Source organism: Protopterus annectens, chromosome 5.part0, assembly GCF_019279795.1.
Source record: "Protopterus annectens isolate FY-2018-M chromosome 5.part0, PAN1.0, whole genome shotgun sequence".
NCBI lineage: Eukaryota > Metazoa > Chordata > Ceratodontiformes > Protopteridae > Protopterus > Protopterus annectens.
The window spans coordinates 889,649,126-889,670,474 of NC_056735.1; the positions used below are offsets into that span (position 1 = coordinate 889,649,126).

Genomic DNA, 21,349 nt, shown 5'->3' on the forward strand with positions numbered 1-21,349 from the left:
CACACATGTAAACACATATATATCAATACTAGCACTAATATGTAAATATGATTGTAAAAACATCAGTATATGCATTATTCATACGTTTATGTGTTTTTATGTATGTGAAAAGTATTAATATTTCTCATATACTTACACGGGTCACATGATACCGTTGTAAAGGTAACCCCCTGCAACTTGTGCATAAAATATTAACCTAGTTTAATTGTACTATCCACAGTGCATAATGCTAATCATATCATTCTTCAGATGATATACTGGCTTTTATCACATTGTGTCCACCATGATTTCTCCGTATATTATATTGCATGATTAGAAAGGGTCATCTGGTACTGTATGTTATACTTTGTGTGCTCACAGATCACATGTGTTTGAATAACATTTCTTTTATAGCATAGGACAAGTAGGTAGGCAGGAAAGCTTCTGGACTATAACACAGACAGAGCTGAATGCTGTTGGTTTGAATCTCACTTTTTCTTATTTCTTGTCAGTTATCCTAGTATTTGAGATGCATATACACTGTTAATTATAAGTCCATATGTGCAAATTGTTACAGAGGTTTATATTAAACTATGTGATCATATAAAATGCTTTTATTCTGATAATGTTATACACAGAAATAATATAACACTAACTGTTGTCTAAACTCATAAAGCAGAATCATTGCTCTCTGCTAAATTTTCCTTACTGCACTGAGACAATGCACAGACTGCAGTGATAGGAGGGAGGTATGCATTAATACTTTCAGCCTAATTTGTACTCTTAGTGATGTCCTTTCTCTGTCTCCTGTCTGAAATGTTTATGCAGAAGGAATCCACAAATGCAGATTTGTACACAACCTTCTCATAATGCACAGCAGGGTATATCTCCTACATGTTAAACTGGTGTGCATCGCATTTTCTATGCACATTATTTTGTGTGCCTGCATTCATGCATGTGATTAAACATTTGATAGTGGTACATTGAAGTAAGATGATGTTTGCAGACACAACCTAAATTATAATTATCTGAGTACAATGATTTGAGCTTTATTCATTTTATATATATTTTAATGTTTTAACTTAAATGTTTTGTCTATTTTTTAATTGTATGCTGATTTATTACTGTATAGTGAGCAGGTTATATGCATAGTAGGGGTTTTCAGCTTTCTTCATGATGGGCATGTTTTGCTGTTCCTGTAGTGGAAGAGTGTGTACCATCTCACAGTATCAGTGATGTTAGCAGAGTTATAATGCTGTATGTTACTTGAATTTAACACTTAATATAATTACATATTTTCTGCACAGTTCTGCATCACAAGGCATTCTTCTGTGTTTTGTGTTAGTGGCGCTTTTCCACTGATGTCCACTATGAGTACATGCTGTTTCAAGAAGTCAGTTGCATATGTCTATGCAATCTGCTTGGTTTGAGTGATACTTATATGATCTGATAACAATTTTTATGTACTTCTGTTATGTCCATACAGCAGAACATGGCCAAGCTGCATCTTGAAAGGACAATGTGTAAAGATTTGAACTAAACATTCAACTCCCATTGTAATGTAAGGATTCTTTGATGTTATTGGTTACCCACAGTGCAGTGTGAAACTAACTAGCATAAACATTCCTATACAACATTGTCACACAATGAACATGATGTACAATGTTCCTTTCCAATGAGATAATGATATCATCTGACCCATTTATTCAGTTGTATGACTGCATTATGTATGGCATAAATGTTTTGCAATTGTGTTGTCAATAACAATCTGACTGACATGACAAGACAAGTGAGTATGTGTTAGGGTAGGCTATATTGCACGTTGAGACAAAAACATTGCAGATGGATTAATGCTCAGTGTAGTGACACATTACATGGGTAATAAATCATTATTGTACACAGTCTATGACTCTGATATATATTACATATTGCTGTTATCTTTTACTGTTATTTTTTATTACTATAGTGATGATTTACATTTATTGCTATGTTGCAAATTCTGGGACCAGTGCCAGTCCACTCATTCACCACAGGCAATGTGCTTAACATTTTGCAGCAGACTCTGACACCAGGGATGATGGGGACAGCAGGATGTTAATGAAAATAAATGACTGGGACCAGCAAGAGCCATTTTTCCAGCAGTCTGTCAGTTACAGTGGCCTCCACCACAGCAGCACAATGACCTGAGGGCCCATATATGCAATGTGGCCATGGGCCTTTTCAGGACACAGATGCAGGACATGATGGGGATGTTCTTCCAAGACATGGCATGTGCCATGTATGGTTCCTTCCAGGAGATTGCCAAAAAGGTCATTCATTACGTCTGACCCCCATTAAGGAAAGTGCTCTGGACTGTAGGTATCATTTGTGTGTTCCACTCATGTCATGCTGCCACCATAATGTATTCTTAGTTGTTTATCTTTCATTATTAAGCACAAGTTTATGCACACATCCCATACTGCATTCATACTTTTAATATGTACCTTATGATGCACACTTCACAATCCAGATCATGTGGGGCTATATCATTTAGCTGCATTACAACACGTGCAAATATGTCACTGCCAGTATCAGCATCATGTCACATGAATGTCATAAGCTGTCATTTATGCTGACAGTGTTGCAAACATGCAGGTAAACTATTCCTGTACTCTGCATTTGGCCTGCCTCATCTGCATACAGTGGCCCATGAGATTGTTATTTCTGATCTAGAATGACCTTGTATATGACAGGTCAGATGCATTTTGCAGTCTGCCAATATCACACACTTGCCTTGTTGACAGAGCTCAAATGACTAAATGCACAGTGATGACCCATGACTTTTGTGATACATTAAACTTGCTAGGTTTTATGACATTCCACAAATATAAGAAGGTAGTGCCATTCACATATAAATATGTATATATGGTTGATATGGGTGCATACTTCACAAACATTGTTGAAATATTTGCATGTTGTAAGCCTTTTGACATACATGTCATAATAGGGTGTCTGCTACATTTGTGGCATTGTTGTGTCATAAACTCCCATCCCTTGTGTATGCTGTTTCATGGTACTTTGTGTGCTTTGTATTAACCAGTTGTCTTACATTCTCATCACTTATGCTTCAGGTGTTCATCTCTGAGTAGCCTGTCTCCTTGCTAAATGACATCAGCAGTAAGGATTGCCATTCAACAAGCTGATTTTGTTATCGGATGATGTTATCATATCAAGGGCACCTTTAACACATTATCGTATTGTTCATCCTTGTTATTATGGCACAAACCACTTCTGACATGTGTATACCGTTGCTGTCTATTACATGTTTACATTTCTGAGCATTTTCCTTCTGTATAAACTGCCTGTATTGCTTAGTAAGGCTGTACATTTGTATACCCCTAACAGTGACAACACACAAAACAACCATTGTAATGTAATAATATAAAAGAGTATTGCTCCCACAGGTTTTGTGCCATAGATGTGCATACATGATGGTCCTTTGATCAGTCAGACACATTTACATGCAATATTGTTATTGCTTTTTGTGACAGTGCCATCTGTTGTCTAATGTCTGCTTAGCATTACATATGGGTATGTGATATTCAACCACAATTTTATTATGTACCTATGCTAATTGCTGTTTCCATGTTACACATTACTGTGTTGTTTGTGTTCTTTGAATATAAACATGTTAACAGCCATCACAGATGCACGATGCACACATCAGATATTGGCTTTTAGCTGCATGCACCTTAAAGAGCATTTTCAGTCTATCGTGTGTTGGGGACACATCCATGTGCAATGGTTTTACTTGGGCATGCACGTTCTTGTGGCATTTTGTATGAGACTGCCATTTCAGCATGCATTACTCTACTACTGTAGACACATGTTGTCCATTCCCTTTCCTTTCCTTCTTATAGCTTCCTGTTTTTTGTTATACATATACATGGCATATGTATATGTTTTGTGCACCTTTGTGTACTGTATCATTGTTGGCCTGCAGGTGTACTCTTTGTGTGGGAAGAAGTTGTGCCACCATGATAGGCTGGCATGCACATGCAATGCATATACACATACCGTCATGGTCATTTTGATACATCCACCTGTGTTCATAGTTTACTTGTTTGTAGTGCATTCCCTCACATACTTTCCATGCTTCCTACATACGTGTGAATGCACAGGCATGCATTTCTTAATTACTCATACCAAGTGTCTATCACCATGTGGTTTCTACATGACAGGCTAACACTGCATATCATTGGTGGGGGTATTTATGCTGAGCATTCTGTTCATTTGACTTATGTGACATCATGACATGTCATTTATCTACATTGCATTCCTGAATGCCATCTGTGTTGCTTCTGGTATGCAATGTCTACTTTGACAACAGCATTCTGTTTCCCTTCTCCTAACAACCAAAAAACTGTTTTGCTGTAGTACTGCTGTGGGGCTCGGTGCATAGCTGTTATTTTTCCTCTTGCATGCAGCACTGTAGGGTTTAATCTCTCCTCATCTTTTCTGTTCCTACAATTTCTTTGCTGGATGTGCTCAGTTTTGCTGTTGCTTGGTTTTCACTTGCACTGCCAATAGCTTAGTGTATGATGATGTTTAATGTTCATTGTGTACTGCAATGTCAGCAAGGCATGTACCTGATTAGGCATATGCAACAGTTAGAATGCTGATAGAGGTCCTCACCAAGACAATCCAGGGTATTAATATATTGTCCTATACAGATTGCCTTAAATCCGTATCTCTGTATGCAGTTCGTACAACTTACTGAGAGGAGATCAATGTCTGGCATATAAGACATCCTCAGATCTGGCTGTGATGGACCTTTTGCACATCCACAAAATAAATACCACCAGAAACACTAGATTCAAGGATTTAAACTTTGCTTGCAGCATAAATAGTACATGCTGGCAAGACAGATATCTGTTTGAAAAAATCCCCATCTAGAATATGCTCTCCAGCCATGTGAAGTAGGGTCTATATCATATGATCGAATGTTCAGAATTTTGAACACTCTAAAGAGTAAAAATGCCGGACCTCGAAGTGCTTCTTGTGGGAACACAGTACAATGAAGGTTGGAATATTTGCCCTTTCCTCACTGTAGTGCGATCCCATAGTTGGTATATATATTTAGTGGGAGGTGTAATAATGAGTTTGAGGTCCGTCATTTTGCTCTTTAGAGTGTTCAAAAATATGAGCACTCATTCAAATGATATAGACTCGTGACATAGACTCCATCCCTAACCATATTCAAATGTAATCTTGACCATTGGATGGGAAATTGAAAATTCACCCTCAGTCTGACACCCATGTCTCTGATAGACAGAGGCCAGTAGTAAATATTCCTTAACTATTGTATCCCCACTAAGTCTTTGGTAACCTCCTAACATAGCCCTTCAAGTAGATGCCCATGTTACATGGGAACACAATTGGGCTATTGAGCTGGGTTGGGAGGTTAGGCTTATACAGGCCCCAGTGGTCCTTAGCCTAGTATATGAACCTTTGTTAGCATTCTGTGTCTTATAACAATGAAAAAGACCAAACCAAGAATCAAAATACTGCCCAGTAGCCACAGGACCTGGATATCTCCAATGTAGTAGGAACAACTGTACAAGGAACTGCAGAAAAAGTTCCTGATTTTCTACAGTTCCTTGTACAGTTGTTCCTACTACATTGGAGATATCTGGGTCCTGTGGCCATTGGGCAGTATTCTGTGTCTTATACCTACCATCAGTAACATTTCTTTTGGTATGACTATCACACAGTTTGTAACATCTCAGCACTGCTTTGTACATTGGCACATAATGTATTATTGAGGTGTACCATGGCTGGTATGTAATATGTTTGTACCTGTCTTTTTCCCCAACTCCTCTTTCTGTGTCTTTCCCATTCTTTCTATTCTCCATCAAAACAAAAAAAAATGGGCCTAGTCCTGCCCCTCTGACTCTCCCCCTGGGTTTCCTAGGCAGTCATACATCATGTGTGCCCCTCTTCTTCACCCTCACCCAACATTTGCTTTGCTTTCACCTTATTTTCTTGAGTGTGTGTGACACTTGCATTCTCCACACAGTGGCTGTGGATGCAACTTCACTGCAACGATTTATTTATTTATTTATTTTTACATTTTTCTGGATTACAATGGATTCCATAAAAAAAAAGTGTGTGTGTGTGTGTGTGTGTGTGTGTGTGTGTGTGTGTGTGTGTGTGTGTGTGTGTGTGTGTGTGTGTGTGTGTGTGTGTGTGTGTGTGTGTGTGTGTGTGTGTGTATGCACATGTGTGTGTGTGTATGCATGCATCTTTGTTTTGCAATGGAATCTGCAAAATATTGCAGATAGTTTTGATTGTCTGGGACTGCTGCCGATGCAAGTGTATATTCTCTCAAGTGTTATCCACATATTACTGAGATGTTCCATTTATTTTGAATGTCTGTCAGACACATACATTGCTAATGGAAATGTATTACCTTATGGATAGTTTTCTTCGGAATATGATTTTTCACTGTTTGACTGCAGTTGCACTGACATTGCTTGTTATTTATTGTGTCTGTATTATGCTGAGATAGGAAAAAAATCAGTGACCAGGCTGTTCGCATTAGTGGTATTTCGCTGTTTATGTGTCGCTGAAATGGCATTCTCTGTTTTACTGTTTCAGCAATATAATATAGACCCCCTAAAACACCTTATTCTGTGGCAACAGCATGCAACTGGATGTTTGGTGCTTCTGATGTGCTGTCATCAACACCTGTAATGACATGAGTAATTATAAACTAAAAGTGTCTCATTTTTCAAACATTACAATACTGAAGTAGCTGAAAAGCATTGGAAACATGAACTACAAAGCATTATAAAGAATAATGAAGTTTATATCACATGAGATCACCCATTACCAGCAGTTCAAACAATAGATGCAAGAAACAGATACATTAGTACATTAAAAGAAGACATAAGTAGCACTGATCATTGAAATTCCTATACCAAGTGATTACATTGTCTTAGGTACAGAGAGACACAAAGTCATAAAATACCAGGATTTGCAAGCAGAAATGAAGGCAATGTGGAAGAAGGATACTCAGACAGTTCCAATAGTAGTAGGAGTATTGGGTCTCATAAAAAGCTATTTGCAATCTTATTTAGATATGCGATCTATACATGTTACTCTGTATATGTGTTGCTAAAGGATTCGATTCTGGGCAATTGCGGGTGTTGTGAAGAGCACTTTTGGCAAATATCAAATATTGAAACAATACTAATTTCACTAATTTTAATTATACTTTGACTTAGGAATGGGGTCCATTCTCATCATGCTATTAGAAACCCAAAAACTTGCAGAAATTAAACCAGGAAAAGCCTGTGCAACTGCTCCAGCCCTGACAGACTGCTATACAGGTTCCACATCCTAAAGCACCTTCCACTGTGGTAACAGTATGCAGTTGGATGTTTAGGTGCTTCTGCTGTGCTGTCATCATTAGCCGTAATGACATGAGTAATTATAAACTGAAAGTGTCTCATTTTTCATTGGCATTTGTGATAATATCTACAGTCCTTAATTTTGTATATTTATGACTGTTTCCACTTCCATATACATCACTGTGAATGATACTCATTCTTTTTGAATGACATTATTTCAGAAAACTGAAATAGTGCATTTATTGTCTTACTAGCAATGTCTTTCTGCTTTTCCTGTTAGGGGTTACCACAATGGATCACTGGTCCGCAGATTGATTAGCACTGGATTTTTTTAAGGTGTCGAGTTGCCAGCCTGGCATCCAACTTTTACAGAAGGCACATCTTCATGTCTTTAAAACTCACTCGACCACAGGGAGGACATGCAGACTCCACACAGAAGGCACTCCAGCTGAGAATTAAACCGGAGAACCTCTTGCTGTGAGGCAACAACACTAGCTGCTGCAGCACCACGGCCACATTTATTGTGTTACTGCTTTTTGTTTTCTTTTTTTTTTTGCTTTTCCACAGCTGATTAAGAGCTACTTCCAAATCCTTTTGTTATTTACCAGCCTCTTCCACTCTCGTCCAACCTGTGTCCAGGGCCAGAAGAGACTGGGGCTCTGGTACAGCATTCTGCCTCCAAAAATATTTCCCATTATGATGCAGCTTCTGCTCACATCGCACTTGAAGTCCTAGAGTGGGCATACAAAGAGGAAATGCTGGCATGTCATCCTGTCTCTGTAGCAACTCAGGAAATATTGGAAACAAACAGCCGGTAAATGAAAAACAGGAACAGGCCCCCTCTTCACAAGTAAAACCAATAGTTTTTATTAACTTTAAGTGTGATAAATTACAGTACACTTTTCGTCAAGTACATATGCTTGACTTCCTCAGAAGTTTAAAACAGTGAACAACAAAAATGCAACAGTTATATACTAAATACTTTAATTAAATTAATTGGTAGGCTGTGTACTTCCTCATGGTTATAATTTAGTTGCCATGGTAGCATAGTTTTTCCTAATCACAACCCTTTTTGTGTATTCCGCACAAGTATGGAGTTAGTAATACGACCAGCCCACCAAGTTAAAACAGTATAATAAAATAATGAGAAAGATGATAATAAAAATAGTGATAAAAGTAGTGCAACCTAGTGGTAGTAGGTAACACACTGGTCAACAGTCCGATTGCTGTTTAAACAAGTGTTTCGAAGGGTTTTTGTCTTGGTTGTAGTATTTAGTAAAGTAAAAGTACCCATTGAATTAAATTAAGAGACTTGCGTGGTGGAAAATATGCAAGTCGCATTCATACTCAACAAACCAAGCAGTCGTGGACCCGTGGGGTCCACCTCCCAGTCGATCACACCACCTTAGTTGCACACAGTTGGCAACACTAAGCAATGCCAACAACACCAAACCTAAACCTAAACACTACAAGATTTTATCTTTTAAAAATATGTTTTGTATATAATCATAGTTATCAGTTTAACTTCCTTACCTAAACTACCTTAGTTGAAACACCATAAAAACTACTAAAAAATCAGTGTCACTCTGGAAAAAATATAAAAGACAGATAGATGTACATACTTAAATAAAAACATTTGGGTGTACTTCCCATTTCAAGTGCATTAATTTGGTCTATGTCGTAGTACCATACATCTTGCCTAATACATTCTAGACTCACTAACCACCAATGTAGGTGCCCTGCGAGGCCCACCTAGATTGTTTTCAATTTATTGTCTCATCTTATCCCACTTCAATCAAGAGAAGGTAGGGCATATTTAACCTGGCGTCAATAAGGTAGGGGAATTACCCTCTCACCCTTGATGGAAAGCCAGTTCAAAACACCCTGGGCCTTTAAGTAGCTAAGTAAATATTGTTGTATACAGTTCTTTACTTTCAAGTTTGCCTACAACCAATTTCAAAATCATTAGAGGTAACAGGGTTTGAATGTTGGCCATTAAGGTCAACATTCACCTCTCCAGGTTCTTCAATCTAAGAATACATGCTATAGAGGTCATTTCATTAATACCTGGTCTCTGATTTGCATTAGTTCTTAACTGCCAGAGGAGTTCTTTCCTTTCTAGTTTAAGTGAATCATACCCTCCTCTTACATCCCTAATTTGTTGGTCTATTACCCTGAACTTGAACTCATGACCTGAATTGTCATAGTGGTGCCTGGCTAAGGCATTAGTCATCTTGTTGTTTTTGATGCTATATAGATGTTCATATATCCTTTCATTAAGCTTCCTATCGGTCTTCCCGATATAGAATGCCGGACAATGGGAGCACTTTGCCAGGTACACCACTAGTTTGCTATTACAATTGAACTTGGAATTGGCCCGGAACTTTTCGTCCCCTATTTCAAAGTTCAATCCTTCGTCAATGTACTTACAGTACTTGCACATGTGGCACTTGAACATTCCTAACTTAGTTGTGTATGGTTGCCTAGTGCCCTCCAGTAGCTCTTTTAAATTATTACCCCGTTTGTAGACTATTTTAGGTCTATTCGGTAAAATGGACTGGAATTCACTGTTTCAACTAAGGTAGTTTAGGTAAGGAAGTTAAACTGATAACTATGATTATATACAAAACATATTTTTAAAAGATAAAATCTTGTAGTGTTTAGGTTTAGGTTTGGTGTTGTTGGCATTGCTTAGTGTTGCCAACTGTGTGCAACTAAGGTGGTGTGATCGACTGGGAGGTGGACCCCTCAGGTCCACGACTGCTTGGTTTGTTGAGTATGAATGCGACTTGCATATTTTCCACCACGCAAGTCTCTTAATTTAATTCAATGGGTACTTTTACTTTACTAAATACTACAACCAAGACAAAAACCCTTCGAAACACTTGTTTAAACAGCAATCGGACTGTTGACCAGTGTGTTACCTACTACCACTAGGTTGCACTACTTTTATCACTATTTTTATTATCATCTTTCTCATTATTTTATTATACTGTTTTAACTTGGTGGGCTGGTCGTATTACTAACTCCATACTTGTCCGGAATACACAAAAAGGGTTGTGATTAGGAAAAACTACGTTACCATGGCAACTAAATTAAAACCATGAGGAAGTACACAGCCTACCAATTAATTTAATTAAAGTATGTAGTATATAACTGTTGCATTTTTGTTGTTCATTGTTTTAAACTTCTGAGGAAGTCAAGCATATGTACTTGACGAAAAGTGTACTGTAATCTGTAGCAACTCAGCCAATGTCTCCTGCCTATTTCCTTAAGCATGATGCTCCCCTTCATTTCACCAGCCACCTCTAGGTAATGATCACTGAGTGAGCCCAGGTACATTCCCTCCTCATAGGATGGACATGTCCATCTTTCCCTAGCACTTTCTCAGATGCCTGAACCTCTAATTGAACCCAGGTCACCTGGGCTAAAATCAGGGCTTTATACCACTATGCCATGGTGCTGGTCTTCTTCATTTTGTCATTGGTTAACTGTTCTGCGCTACCCATATCTTTGCTTCAAAATACTTTTCTGCTTTTGTATAAGCTATCCCATGCATACAATAGTTATGCTATTGCAAGTGTTGTTTATGAGTAGGGTGCAATGCTAATTATGCTGTCATACACACTCACTGGCATGGTTCTCCAGCTACCTCTCTGTAAGAATGTAGGGCATTGTTGTATTCCAATTTGCCCAAAAGCTTTGATTCTAATATTGGAGATTTCCAAGGATTGATCTTTGTCTTAATACTATTTTCCATGTGTCCTCTTTATGAAATGTTACATCATACTGAAGGAATTCTGACTCATTCAATATACTAAAAACTAATTTTATTTCCATATTTTTTTACAGAGAGCAATCTAATCAGATGGCTACATCTGACTTTCAGTAAAGTCAAGACATGGTTTAATAATGTTAGGCTAATTCTTAATAAGCAACAACCTATTGATTTCAACAAACAAGTTTCTTGCTCAGTGACACAACCCCAGGGAGGTCTATAAATATTTTTTTTATGAGGAACACAGGGCAATAGAGCAGATTAGTTGCAGAAAAGACTGGATGTCCTTGCTGATAATTACTTTACCTTTACGAAACCAATCAAAGCACAGTCAAACATGGAAGTCTGTATAGACTCAGAATGTCGTATTGATGACACCAGTATATTGCTTACTTACCTGTTTCTCATCTCTAAGCTGCAACACCTTGGGCCACCTGCCCAATTACCTTAGAGGATATATTCCCTGCACTTATAGCAGAATTGCCAAATTAACTGCCATCATCTACCCATCAGGGCAATGCCTTATATAAAACTAGCTGCTGCATGTCATTCAGAGAGAGCACCTTATGATCAGCTGGTATTCATATTTAAATTCTTATGCATTCAAAATGTCTGCCTAAGTTACTTGTTGTTCTGACACACAACTGACAGAGATAAAACATCAACGCAGTAAAATAGTCATCAAAATTTTGGAGGGGGGAGGGGGTTAAAGCACCAAGATTATTTCTTCCAGAACATAGCATAACCTCCCAATTGGTTCAGATAGTTATGCAGTGAGATATTTTCCCTCCTAGTACATTTGGTTGAGGACGCATGGCTGAAGTAAAATTCAGTTGCAGAGACATGGCTGTTGAAAATTCACTGTGGCGCTGAGCAGCATTTAGCACTATACCTACAGCTACAGTAGCCAAGTGCATACTTGGGGGATAATGTACATGGCCCTAAAGGTAGTTAGAGGTAACAGGCAGGTGTCAGCAGCAGGATGCCCTGTGGGCATGTCAGTTCCAGTGAAAATGCAGTGTAGAATGGGCAGTACTTTTACTAACAGTGTCGATGTGTAGATGGTTACTGAAGTATAAGCAGGACTACAGCAGCATGCAGGATTCTCTCCATGCTGTAGCACACTTCTACAGGTTGTTGTTACATAAGAAAGCATGCTTTTTCTCCATATAATGTCTGTGGGACCTTTACTGGCACATAGGTAGAGTCACCTATATTTAATAGCCCCAGTGACTTCAACGAGCTATGTAGTTACTTTTAGAGCCAATGGCACTGTGAGTCATATTCATGTTTTGGAATCAGAAAAAGGGCTCTGGGGTTCCTCATCAGATTATGGTAACATACAAAACCAAAAGTAACTTATTTTGTAATCAGAAATTGGGCTTGGGATTCCTCATCAATTTATGGTAACATACAGAACCTAACATAACTTGGTCTGAAATCAGAAATAGGGCTCTGGGGTTCCTCATCAGATTATGGTAACATCCAGAACCTAGAGTAACTTATTTTGTAATCAGAAATAGGGCTCGGGATTCCTCATCAATTTATGGTAACATACAGAACCTAACATAACTTGGTCTGAAATCAGAAATAGGGCTCTGGGGTTCCTCATCAGATTATGGTAACATCCAGAACCTAGAGTAACTTGTTTTGTAATCAGAAATCGGGCTCGGGATTCCTCATCAATGTATGGTAACATACAGAACCTAACATAACTTGGTCTGAAATTAGAAATAGGGCTCTGGGGTTCCTCTTCAGATTATGGTAACATCCAGAACCTAGAGTAACTTATTTTGTAATCAGAAATAGGGCTTGGGATTCCTCATCAATTTATGGTAACATACAGAACCTAACATAACTTGGTCTGAAATCAGAAATAGGACTCTGGGGTTCCTCATCAGATTATGGTAAAATACAGAACCTAGAGTAACTTATTTTGTAATCAGAAATAGGGCTTGGGATTCCTCATCAATTTATGGTAACATACAGAACCTAACATAACTTGGTCTGAAATCAGAAATAGGGCTCTGGGGTTCCTCATCAGATTATGGTAAAATACAGAACCTAGAGTAACTTATTTTGTAATCAGAAATAGGGCTTGGGATTCCTCATCAATTTATGGTAACATACAGAACCTAACATAACTTGGTCTGAAATCAGAAATAGGACTCTGGGGTTCCTCATCAGATTATGGTAACATCCAGAACCTAGAGTAACTTGTTTTGGAATCCAGCTTGCAGAACAAAGAGCAGCAGTACAGAGGAAGCCTTGGTGTTAAGGTTTTCATTTATATTCAAAAACATGAATTCATATCAGATTCTTAATGCAGTTTTCCTGGATCTTTTGATACTGGCATCCTTATCAAGGTAGCTAAAAATTACTAAACTACTTCATTCACTAACACAGTCAGAACTAACTGTTTAAACAGGCTTTCCTTTCTTTATTTCTTGTGTATCACTGAGATTTAAGCAGTCATTCACAGACTGCATGTTGCCTTTGGGAATACTGACTGGGGTACCATCTGGGTTTTATGACTTCTGTATACTTTTGTATGAGGCTGTGCTGCAACATCAGATGTTTGAGAGTTAGAAATAATTATTTGTAAAATGGCTTAAACTGAACCAAGAAAAAAAGATGCATTCACAGGACAGCCATATTTTATATGTGTTTAGCCTTCTAATTATATTTTATTGCTTTTAAAATGTAAAATAAACCAATAGGACTCTGTAACTAGAATGCATTATTTTGGAGGCTGCCTACAAGAAATATTGGCACTTAAGAATATGGTGACTATACATCTTGTTATATCATCTGATTACCTCTGAAAATTCTAAGCAGTTATTTTTATTTACAGAATAAGGTGAACATGGTAACACATTTCATAATATTTATTAAGAAATGTTTTTTATTAACACTGTTTCATCACCAAAGAGTATTGTATAAGTGATATTTTAATATATCCAGCAATATAATTTCTTCATTAAAGAATTAATTTCCACATCCTTCAGGTTTAATTAGTTAGTTAACTGTTAATCTCACTAGGAAGAAGTGGTATTTTTTTTCTGGTACAACCCAAGGACACTATCTCATCCCATTCCATGCATTGTTCTAATTGAATTAAATCTAGAACTATATGGTTAGTAAATTGCTGACAGAAAGTCTACATATTCAAAACAGTGCATACCCAAACAGTAGCACTCCAAACAACATACAACCTCATAAATATTTTTTACAGGGTTCAAGCACCCCAACCCCAGCCCTGTAGCAGTTAATGTAGTGGAAAACCTCCCAGCTCCCATCTGTATACATACTAACTATAAGGTTGCACATACATGAATAACAGGGAAAAGAGGTGAAACAAAAACAAAACTCACCATTTCCGTCCTACCAGAATCCTGCAGTACCAAAACTGAAGCACAGAATCTGCAAGACAGCTAGGTTTGGAAATCAATTCAGGAACCTGCCATCTTTCTCCAGCAGCATCTTGAGACTCAGCCATGTACTATTTCAGTAACTGTAGGTCCCTTCCCTTATCACTCTTAAATAAAACTATAATAAGACCTAATTAAGCCCTATGCTTTGTTTCAGAAAAGGATTTGGCGTCTGCTATCCAGCAATATGTATGTCCCTCAGGAACACACACACAAAATAGAGTAGTGAGATTGCTATAAACATTTCTTTCATCTGTGTAAGTGAACATCTTCATATGCATACTGTAGATACCATAATATGCTGCCAGAGAGTTTGGGAAGCCCACTCAGTAATTTCACTTTGAAGAGTACATTTTCTTTAAACAAAAAGAAATGCAGTGATTGATAATCTAATACTCACTCCACTATGTTAATTTCAGAATCAATGACAACATTTTTGTATCAATGTTTCAATTTGATATCAACATCACTTCATGCCAGCTCCCAGTTGAAACACTGGGACTTGAATGGCAAGTCCTGACATGATAATAAAAAAAGCAAACTGAAAATGCAAGCGAAGAGTGAATATCAAATATCATTCAATTCCTTTAAATTTGTTTTTGCAGGTGGGCAAGCACCTTTACGCACCCAATGTGGGGGACAAGCCACTCATACCCCCAAACTTATATATATCGACTCTGAGATCAGCATACCTTGGAGAAAAAGGAATATTCTAAGAAATGATAATATTGAACTTACTGTGTGTCCATTCTACCCCCATATTGAGGTACTTGGATATTTCAAACACTTACTCTTCATGCCTTTTTGCTAAAGTAAGATTATGTATTATAGTGTCTCTGCACTACGCAATGACCATTGCTGGCAAACACACATACATACAAACACATGACTATACATGCACTCACATGCAGGCCCACATACCACAAACATGCACCCATGCACATGTACAAATTCCCTCACCCTGACACACACACACACACACACACACACACACACACACACACACACACACACACACACACACACACACACACACGCATGCCTCTCAACTGTACAGATTTTTGCAGACTGTACAGATTTTTGCCTCATATTTCTTGTCCATATTTCATAAAATTGTGCTTGTCAGCCAAATTAGTGGCAAATCATTAAAGACTTAAATAATGACAGAAATTTGAGTTTCAGACATCACACCCTTCAGAAAATTTGCGATAATGCAAAACCTGTTATTCTATCATCTTTCTAAGTTTGTAAGAGCAAAGTTTAAAATTTGTCCCTATTTTTGGGCCTTGGTCCCACTTATTTTTATAGTTTTGTCTAGATTTCTTGCTGTAATAGGTTGAGAGGTATGACACACACATACATACACACACACACAAGCCCACCATTACACACCTATTCAAACCTATTCAAATGCTCGCATAAATAGAAGTAGCTATATATCCTACAGGTTTCACTGGCCAGAATATTTACCTGCATCACAGTTTAACCTATCTTTTCAGTCATCATATTTTCATTACTATTTTTTATGGATTGCTTGGATACTATTTAGATTTTAATTCACTAGATTAGCAATTTTGTCAGGATAATTTCCAGACGTAATGCAATTACAAGTGTCCCTTGGTAATGAAGTCCTTTGTATAGCCAGGCAGAAATATTCATTTTGTATATAAAATCTCATCAAAGTAGACAAAGTGTGTGTGTTTTTTTAATAATTTCCAGTTATAGGGGACATTCAGAAAAATTTATGCTGTAGCCTCACTGGTGAACTCCAGTGGTGCTGCACTAAAAACTGAACAACATGAAAGATCTCTCATGAGCAAAAACTTATTAGCAGTTGATTTTGCATGTCTCTGAATCAAAGAACAAGTGTTCCTCTTACCAGTCTAAGCAATTCTGTCATACAGACCCCTACAGGTGCACACACTCACACTCACACACACACACACACACACACACACACACACACACACACACACACACACACACACACACACACAGTACCTACCTGTGACTGCAGTGGTAACAGACCTATTCTTGACATAGATAGCAATTTAGGCATATACTGTAAAGTTGTCAGTGTTCTTCATGAAATAGCATGGTAGAACATGTATTTAGATCCCTCAGCTATTATTAGGTTATTGTAGATTGTTTCCTGATAACACACTGTGTAATATTACCAAAGACAGCACTATACAATGTATTATGTGCTTCTGAAAACCCTGTATAGGGTGAATTAAAAAGAAACCCCTCCTAATTGTATTACCATAACATTACCTATATGTATATAACTGACTCATTGGATGACTTATTTTAGTATTAATATCTACAGTTATTAACAGTCATTCTGAAAAAGCCAGATGGAGCACTGCACAAAAATTATATTGTGTAGATAGCATTTCAGAGTATATGCATTTGCAAGTTAACAGATTTGGTGTGCTTTATAACCTGCTATGATTCTAAAGAGATTTTCTCACACCCTGCTGTTGTATTACAGAGAGAAGAGATAACCTTGAAAATGGGTAACCTAGTGTTAGTAGAAAACTGAACACTCAAGCTTCAATTGCCTGAGGTTCAACCCACTGGCAATCAGAGTTCCTCAATAGGAAATGACTGTCAGTGAGTTTATGGGAAGTGATTTTGTTTTTCAGAGAATTTCCCCCTTTTTCAAATTGTATGACCACAGAGCTGGTACATATAAGCTTGTGGGGAGTGGCAGGCTTGCTACCTGGGGGGGGGGCACTTAAAAAGTGTTTTTCAACATTTTTTTTTGTAAATGTAGTTTGGGGATTCCAGTCCTTGGTGCATTTGCTTTCAGCCACTCACACTGGAAACATTGAGAACAGGTTGCTCCAATGTTTTAGCCTGTAGCTTATTTTCAGTAAAATCTCACATTAATGTTCTTCTTCAGTAGACTACAAAGTAGGTACTAAAAATGTAGATATCAACAGAAATATATATATATATATGTCGTCTGCATTCAGATTGTTCTATATGTTATATATACCTTACTTTCTGTGTGGAGTCTGCATGGCCTCCCCGCGGTTGGGTAGCAATCGAAAGACATGTCTGCGTAAATGGGCGTGCCTTCATTAAAGGTTGGGCGTCGAGCTGGCACCTCGGCGTTTCGCAAAAATATACTGCCAATCATTAGCTGACCGGAGTTCCGCTGTGGCGACCGCTTACTGGGAAAAAGCCGAAAGACAAACAACAACAACTTTAAGAAGTATTGCAAAAATACTGTTGAGGAGAATAACGTCTTAAATTAAAATTGTATTGCTTTAATTTTAGTATATACAAATGCATTAATTGACATAATCAACTGATTAATTAAGATATTATAACTCCTTTGGCATCATCAGTAACTGACTAATGTACATATGTATCATATAGTTTTATATACTAGCTAAGTAGCTGATAACAATAATATGTAACAAAATAAAAAATATATCCCATTCCACTAAATATTTCACCAACTTTTAAGTATGATGAAAATTAAATTAAATTTTTGAAATAAAAAAAAAATCTGTCAATATGTCTTGTTATAAATATGCGATCTGATATTTCAAGCTTTAATAGATGGTATTACAATAAATATGTTAAGCAGTTTTATGTGCATAAAAGACAACTAACTAGACAACTAACTAAACAAAATCTGTTTAACCTAAAAAGAAGCCACTGGACACAGAGCTGCAAACCAAACCTTGAAAAAGGCTTGCCTTGTCAAAAACAGAAACATGCCAACTCATTTTAACACTGTGAGTACCACAAACTGGATTTTTTTATTATGTTATGATGGAGGGCAGTGTTATTAGTTGGAAAATTAATGACCCATCCTTTGACCTGCCCCTTATTTTTCAGAAAGTACCTGGTTTACTACAGAATTTTTTTATTTGCATTTTTTGTTCATTACCTTCTAAAATTAGTAACTTCCCCCAAATCATAGAGCACCACTCTATATAATCCTAGGCATTTGACTTGCGGACAATCTTCAAAAAAATGTATGTATAAACACATTCTGTTTTTCTTTTAACTTTGTAAATGAATAAGACATCCCATCCTTGATGTCAGACATTTTGATTATGAAAGGGGTTGCTGCAGGCCTCAGACACATGTCCATCCACAGAATAAGATGATTCACTGGATTTTTGAATAACTGAACTGCTGAGGTCAATTTTCTGATCTATTGTTTGCCAGATTATTGTTTATCAATTTTATTAGACATAGTTGTTTATTAACTCATGATTTCACTATGTCTCAATCAAATATATTTATTTTCCAAGATCATGCCAACTAATTATTTTATTTGCTACTGTTTGCTGCTGATAAGTATTTCTAAATAACTTACCCATTTTTCATTCAAACCATGATTTACTATGTTGCACAGATGAATGTTGAGCAACATCACTTTCACATATACACATTCTTTCATTCATTTAAACTATTTTGCCAGGTTTCTTTCATATTTAAAATTCAGAAATTAATTCAATATTTATTCTTGTTTTAATCAATTAGTACAGATAAAGTATTCCATTTAGTCCTAACCTCAGGAATACATTCGCAATTCTAGTAGGTCATTAAATAACTAACTATCCTCATACACAATTTGTAACATGAGTTGACACACAAATTTTGGACTCTATTTTATATGGCTAAAATATGCATTAGAGTTTTAAAATGAAGGAATGCTCTGTAATTAAAAGAAAAATAAAAAGTTACAAACAATGAGAAAAAAATATCAGTATAACATTAAGTACCACCATTTAACGCACAGAGAAATTGGCATTGTGGATTTTTCATAGAGATGTAGAAATTAAAATATACAAGATGTAAGTGCATGTTAGCTTTCAACTACCAAAAATGTAGAACATAGTTAAGAAAAGACAGTACTACCTTTCTCAAAAAAAAACATACTAAAACAGTATAGTCTTTATATTAGCACTGTGTTGATGCATGTAAAGTTACTGAGGCAAAACTGTTTTGCTTAGAATTATTTCATGTCATGTAACAAAAATCACATGAAACACATATAATATTTACAGCAGATGAGCTCATATGGCTGCACATTTCCAAGAAATATGTATATACTACTGGAAAAATACAACTGCATTTGGAATTTACTGAAACATTGATTCCAGAAAAGTGCACATTACTGAGCTTATTCAAATGGAGCTGGATACTATGAGGAAATACATATCAAGTTAGTCTGTAATATTTTTTAAGCACAGCATTTACATTAAGCCAGAGCAACAATCAACTAAAAGCTGGACACTTATAAGTTATGCCACCACTATAATCCTGAAAGCATTTCCTGTGCTTCTTTTCCATAAGATGTTTAAGTGCTTGTGTTGCACATTCACTTTTTGTTTTTGAAATGTAAATATTTTACATTGATCAACAGGGACCTGAAATTTGCCATCACCTTAAGTATAAATTTGCATCTTTCCTACTTTCTAAGGCAATTCAAGATAAAAATGTCCTTTGTAGTAGTTTAATGAAGCAGTCTTGAATTTCCTTTGTTCTGAATGAGTAAATGAATGGATTAATCATCGGTGGCAACATAGTTTGCAGTGTAGCTGCCATAATCCAGGTATCACCTGAACATGCAGGTGTTTTATTACATATCATAGCAAAGAGAGTTAGCAAGTAGAACATGATAACAACCAGTAAATGAGTTGCACAGGTTGAAAAAGCCTTCTTGTGCCCTTTCGATGAAGTCATTTTTTGCAGTGATAGCAAAATTTTAATATAAGATAACATAATGAAGAATAAAGAGAGACTTAAACATGATGTTCCAATGAAACCTGCAGCAGCACTTAATTCTGCATCAGTACATGCCAGCTGAACTAAAACAAAGAAATCGCAAAAGCTGTGGTTTAATTTATTGGCACTACACATTGGGATAGTAAGGACAAAAAGAAGAACAATAATTCCTGTAGTCATGCCTCCTATCCAGCAACAAACAGACAGTCTGATGGATTTCTTATTGCTCATAACTAAAGGATACATGAGAGGATTACATATAGCTTGATATCTGTCATATGACATAACTGTAAGAGAAAATGACTCTGCAGTCCATAGCCCAATGTAAAACATCATCTGAGTTAAGCACATTCCAAACTTAATTGATCTGTCCCCAAATAATAAATAAGATGCGATTTTTGGAACTGTAACAGAAGGAATGCATATGTCCAGAAATGCTAAATTACAAATAAAATAATACATTGGTGTATGCAGACTTTGGTTTAATTTGACCAAAATTACAAGCACCCCATTTCCAAGAATTGTGATTATGTAAATAAGAAGGAAGATTGTACACAATTTTATCTTTGATGTTTTATCCCACATATTCTGGAAACCAGTTAGGAAAAATTCTTGAAAGTTAAAATCTGTTTTATTAGGTTCTGTCATTATACATTAATGTGATTGTCTTTCTCTTAAAAATCCACCCAAAAATCATAGAACTTCTGCAACAATAATTTTACCCTAAAACCTTTCCAGCCTCAGCTTTAAAGCTTTTCATGTTTGATACTTTTTCAACCTTTCCCAATATGTTTGAATATGCTTGGTTCTCATATTAATTAAGAGTGTGATGCTAAAAGTCAGAATTACAGCAAGATATCACATCAAGATGTGTATCCATTTGTAAAAAGTGATACATTATGTCTAAGAAACTTTCTACTAACACCAATGTAACACAAATCATTATGTGCAATGCATAGAAAAATGAACAGATACTTACACCAGACTAGAATAACTTCCTAATATGT

General features: G+C 36.7%; 1 protein-coding gene across 1 annotated transcript in view; it reads right to left on the reverse strand.

Moving 5' to 3' along the window:
- The window catches only part of LOC122802262 (olfactory receptor 6N1-like), a 57,400-nt gene extending 36,410 nt beyond the window's left edge, over positions 1–20,990 (reverse strand). Inside the window, exon 1 of the mRNA XM_044071914.1 lies at positions 20,081–20,990. Within this exon, the coding sequence (XP_043927849.1) occupies positions 20,081–20,990 (910 nt within the window). The remainder of the gene's footprint in view (positions 1–20,080) is intronic.
- Between the last annotated feature and the right edge of the window lie 359 nt (positions 20,991–21,349).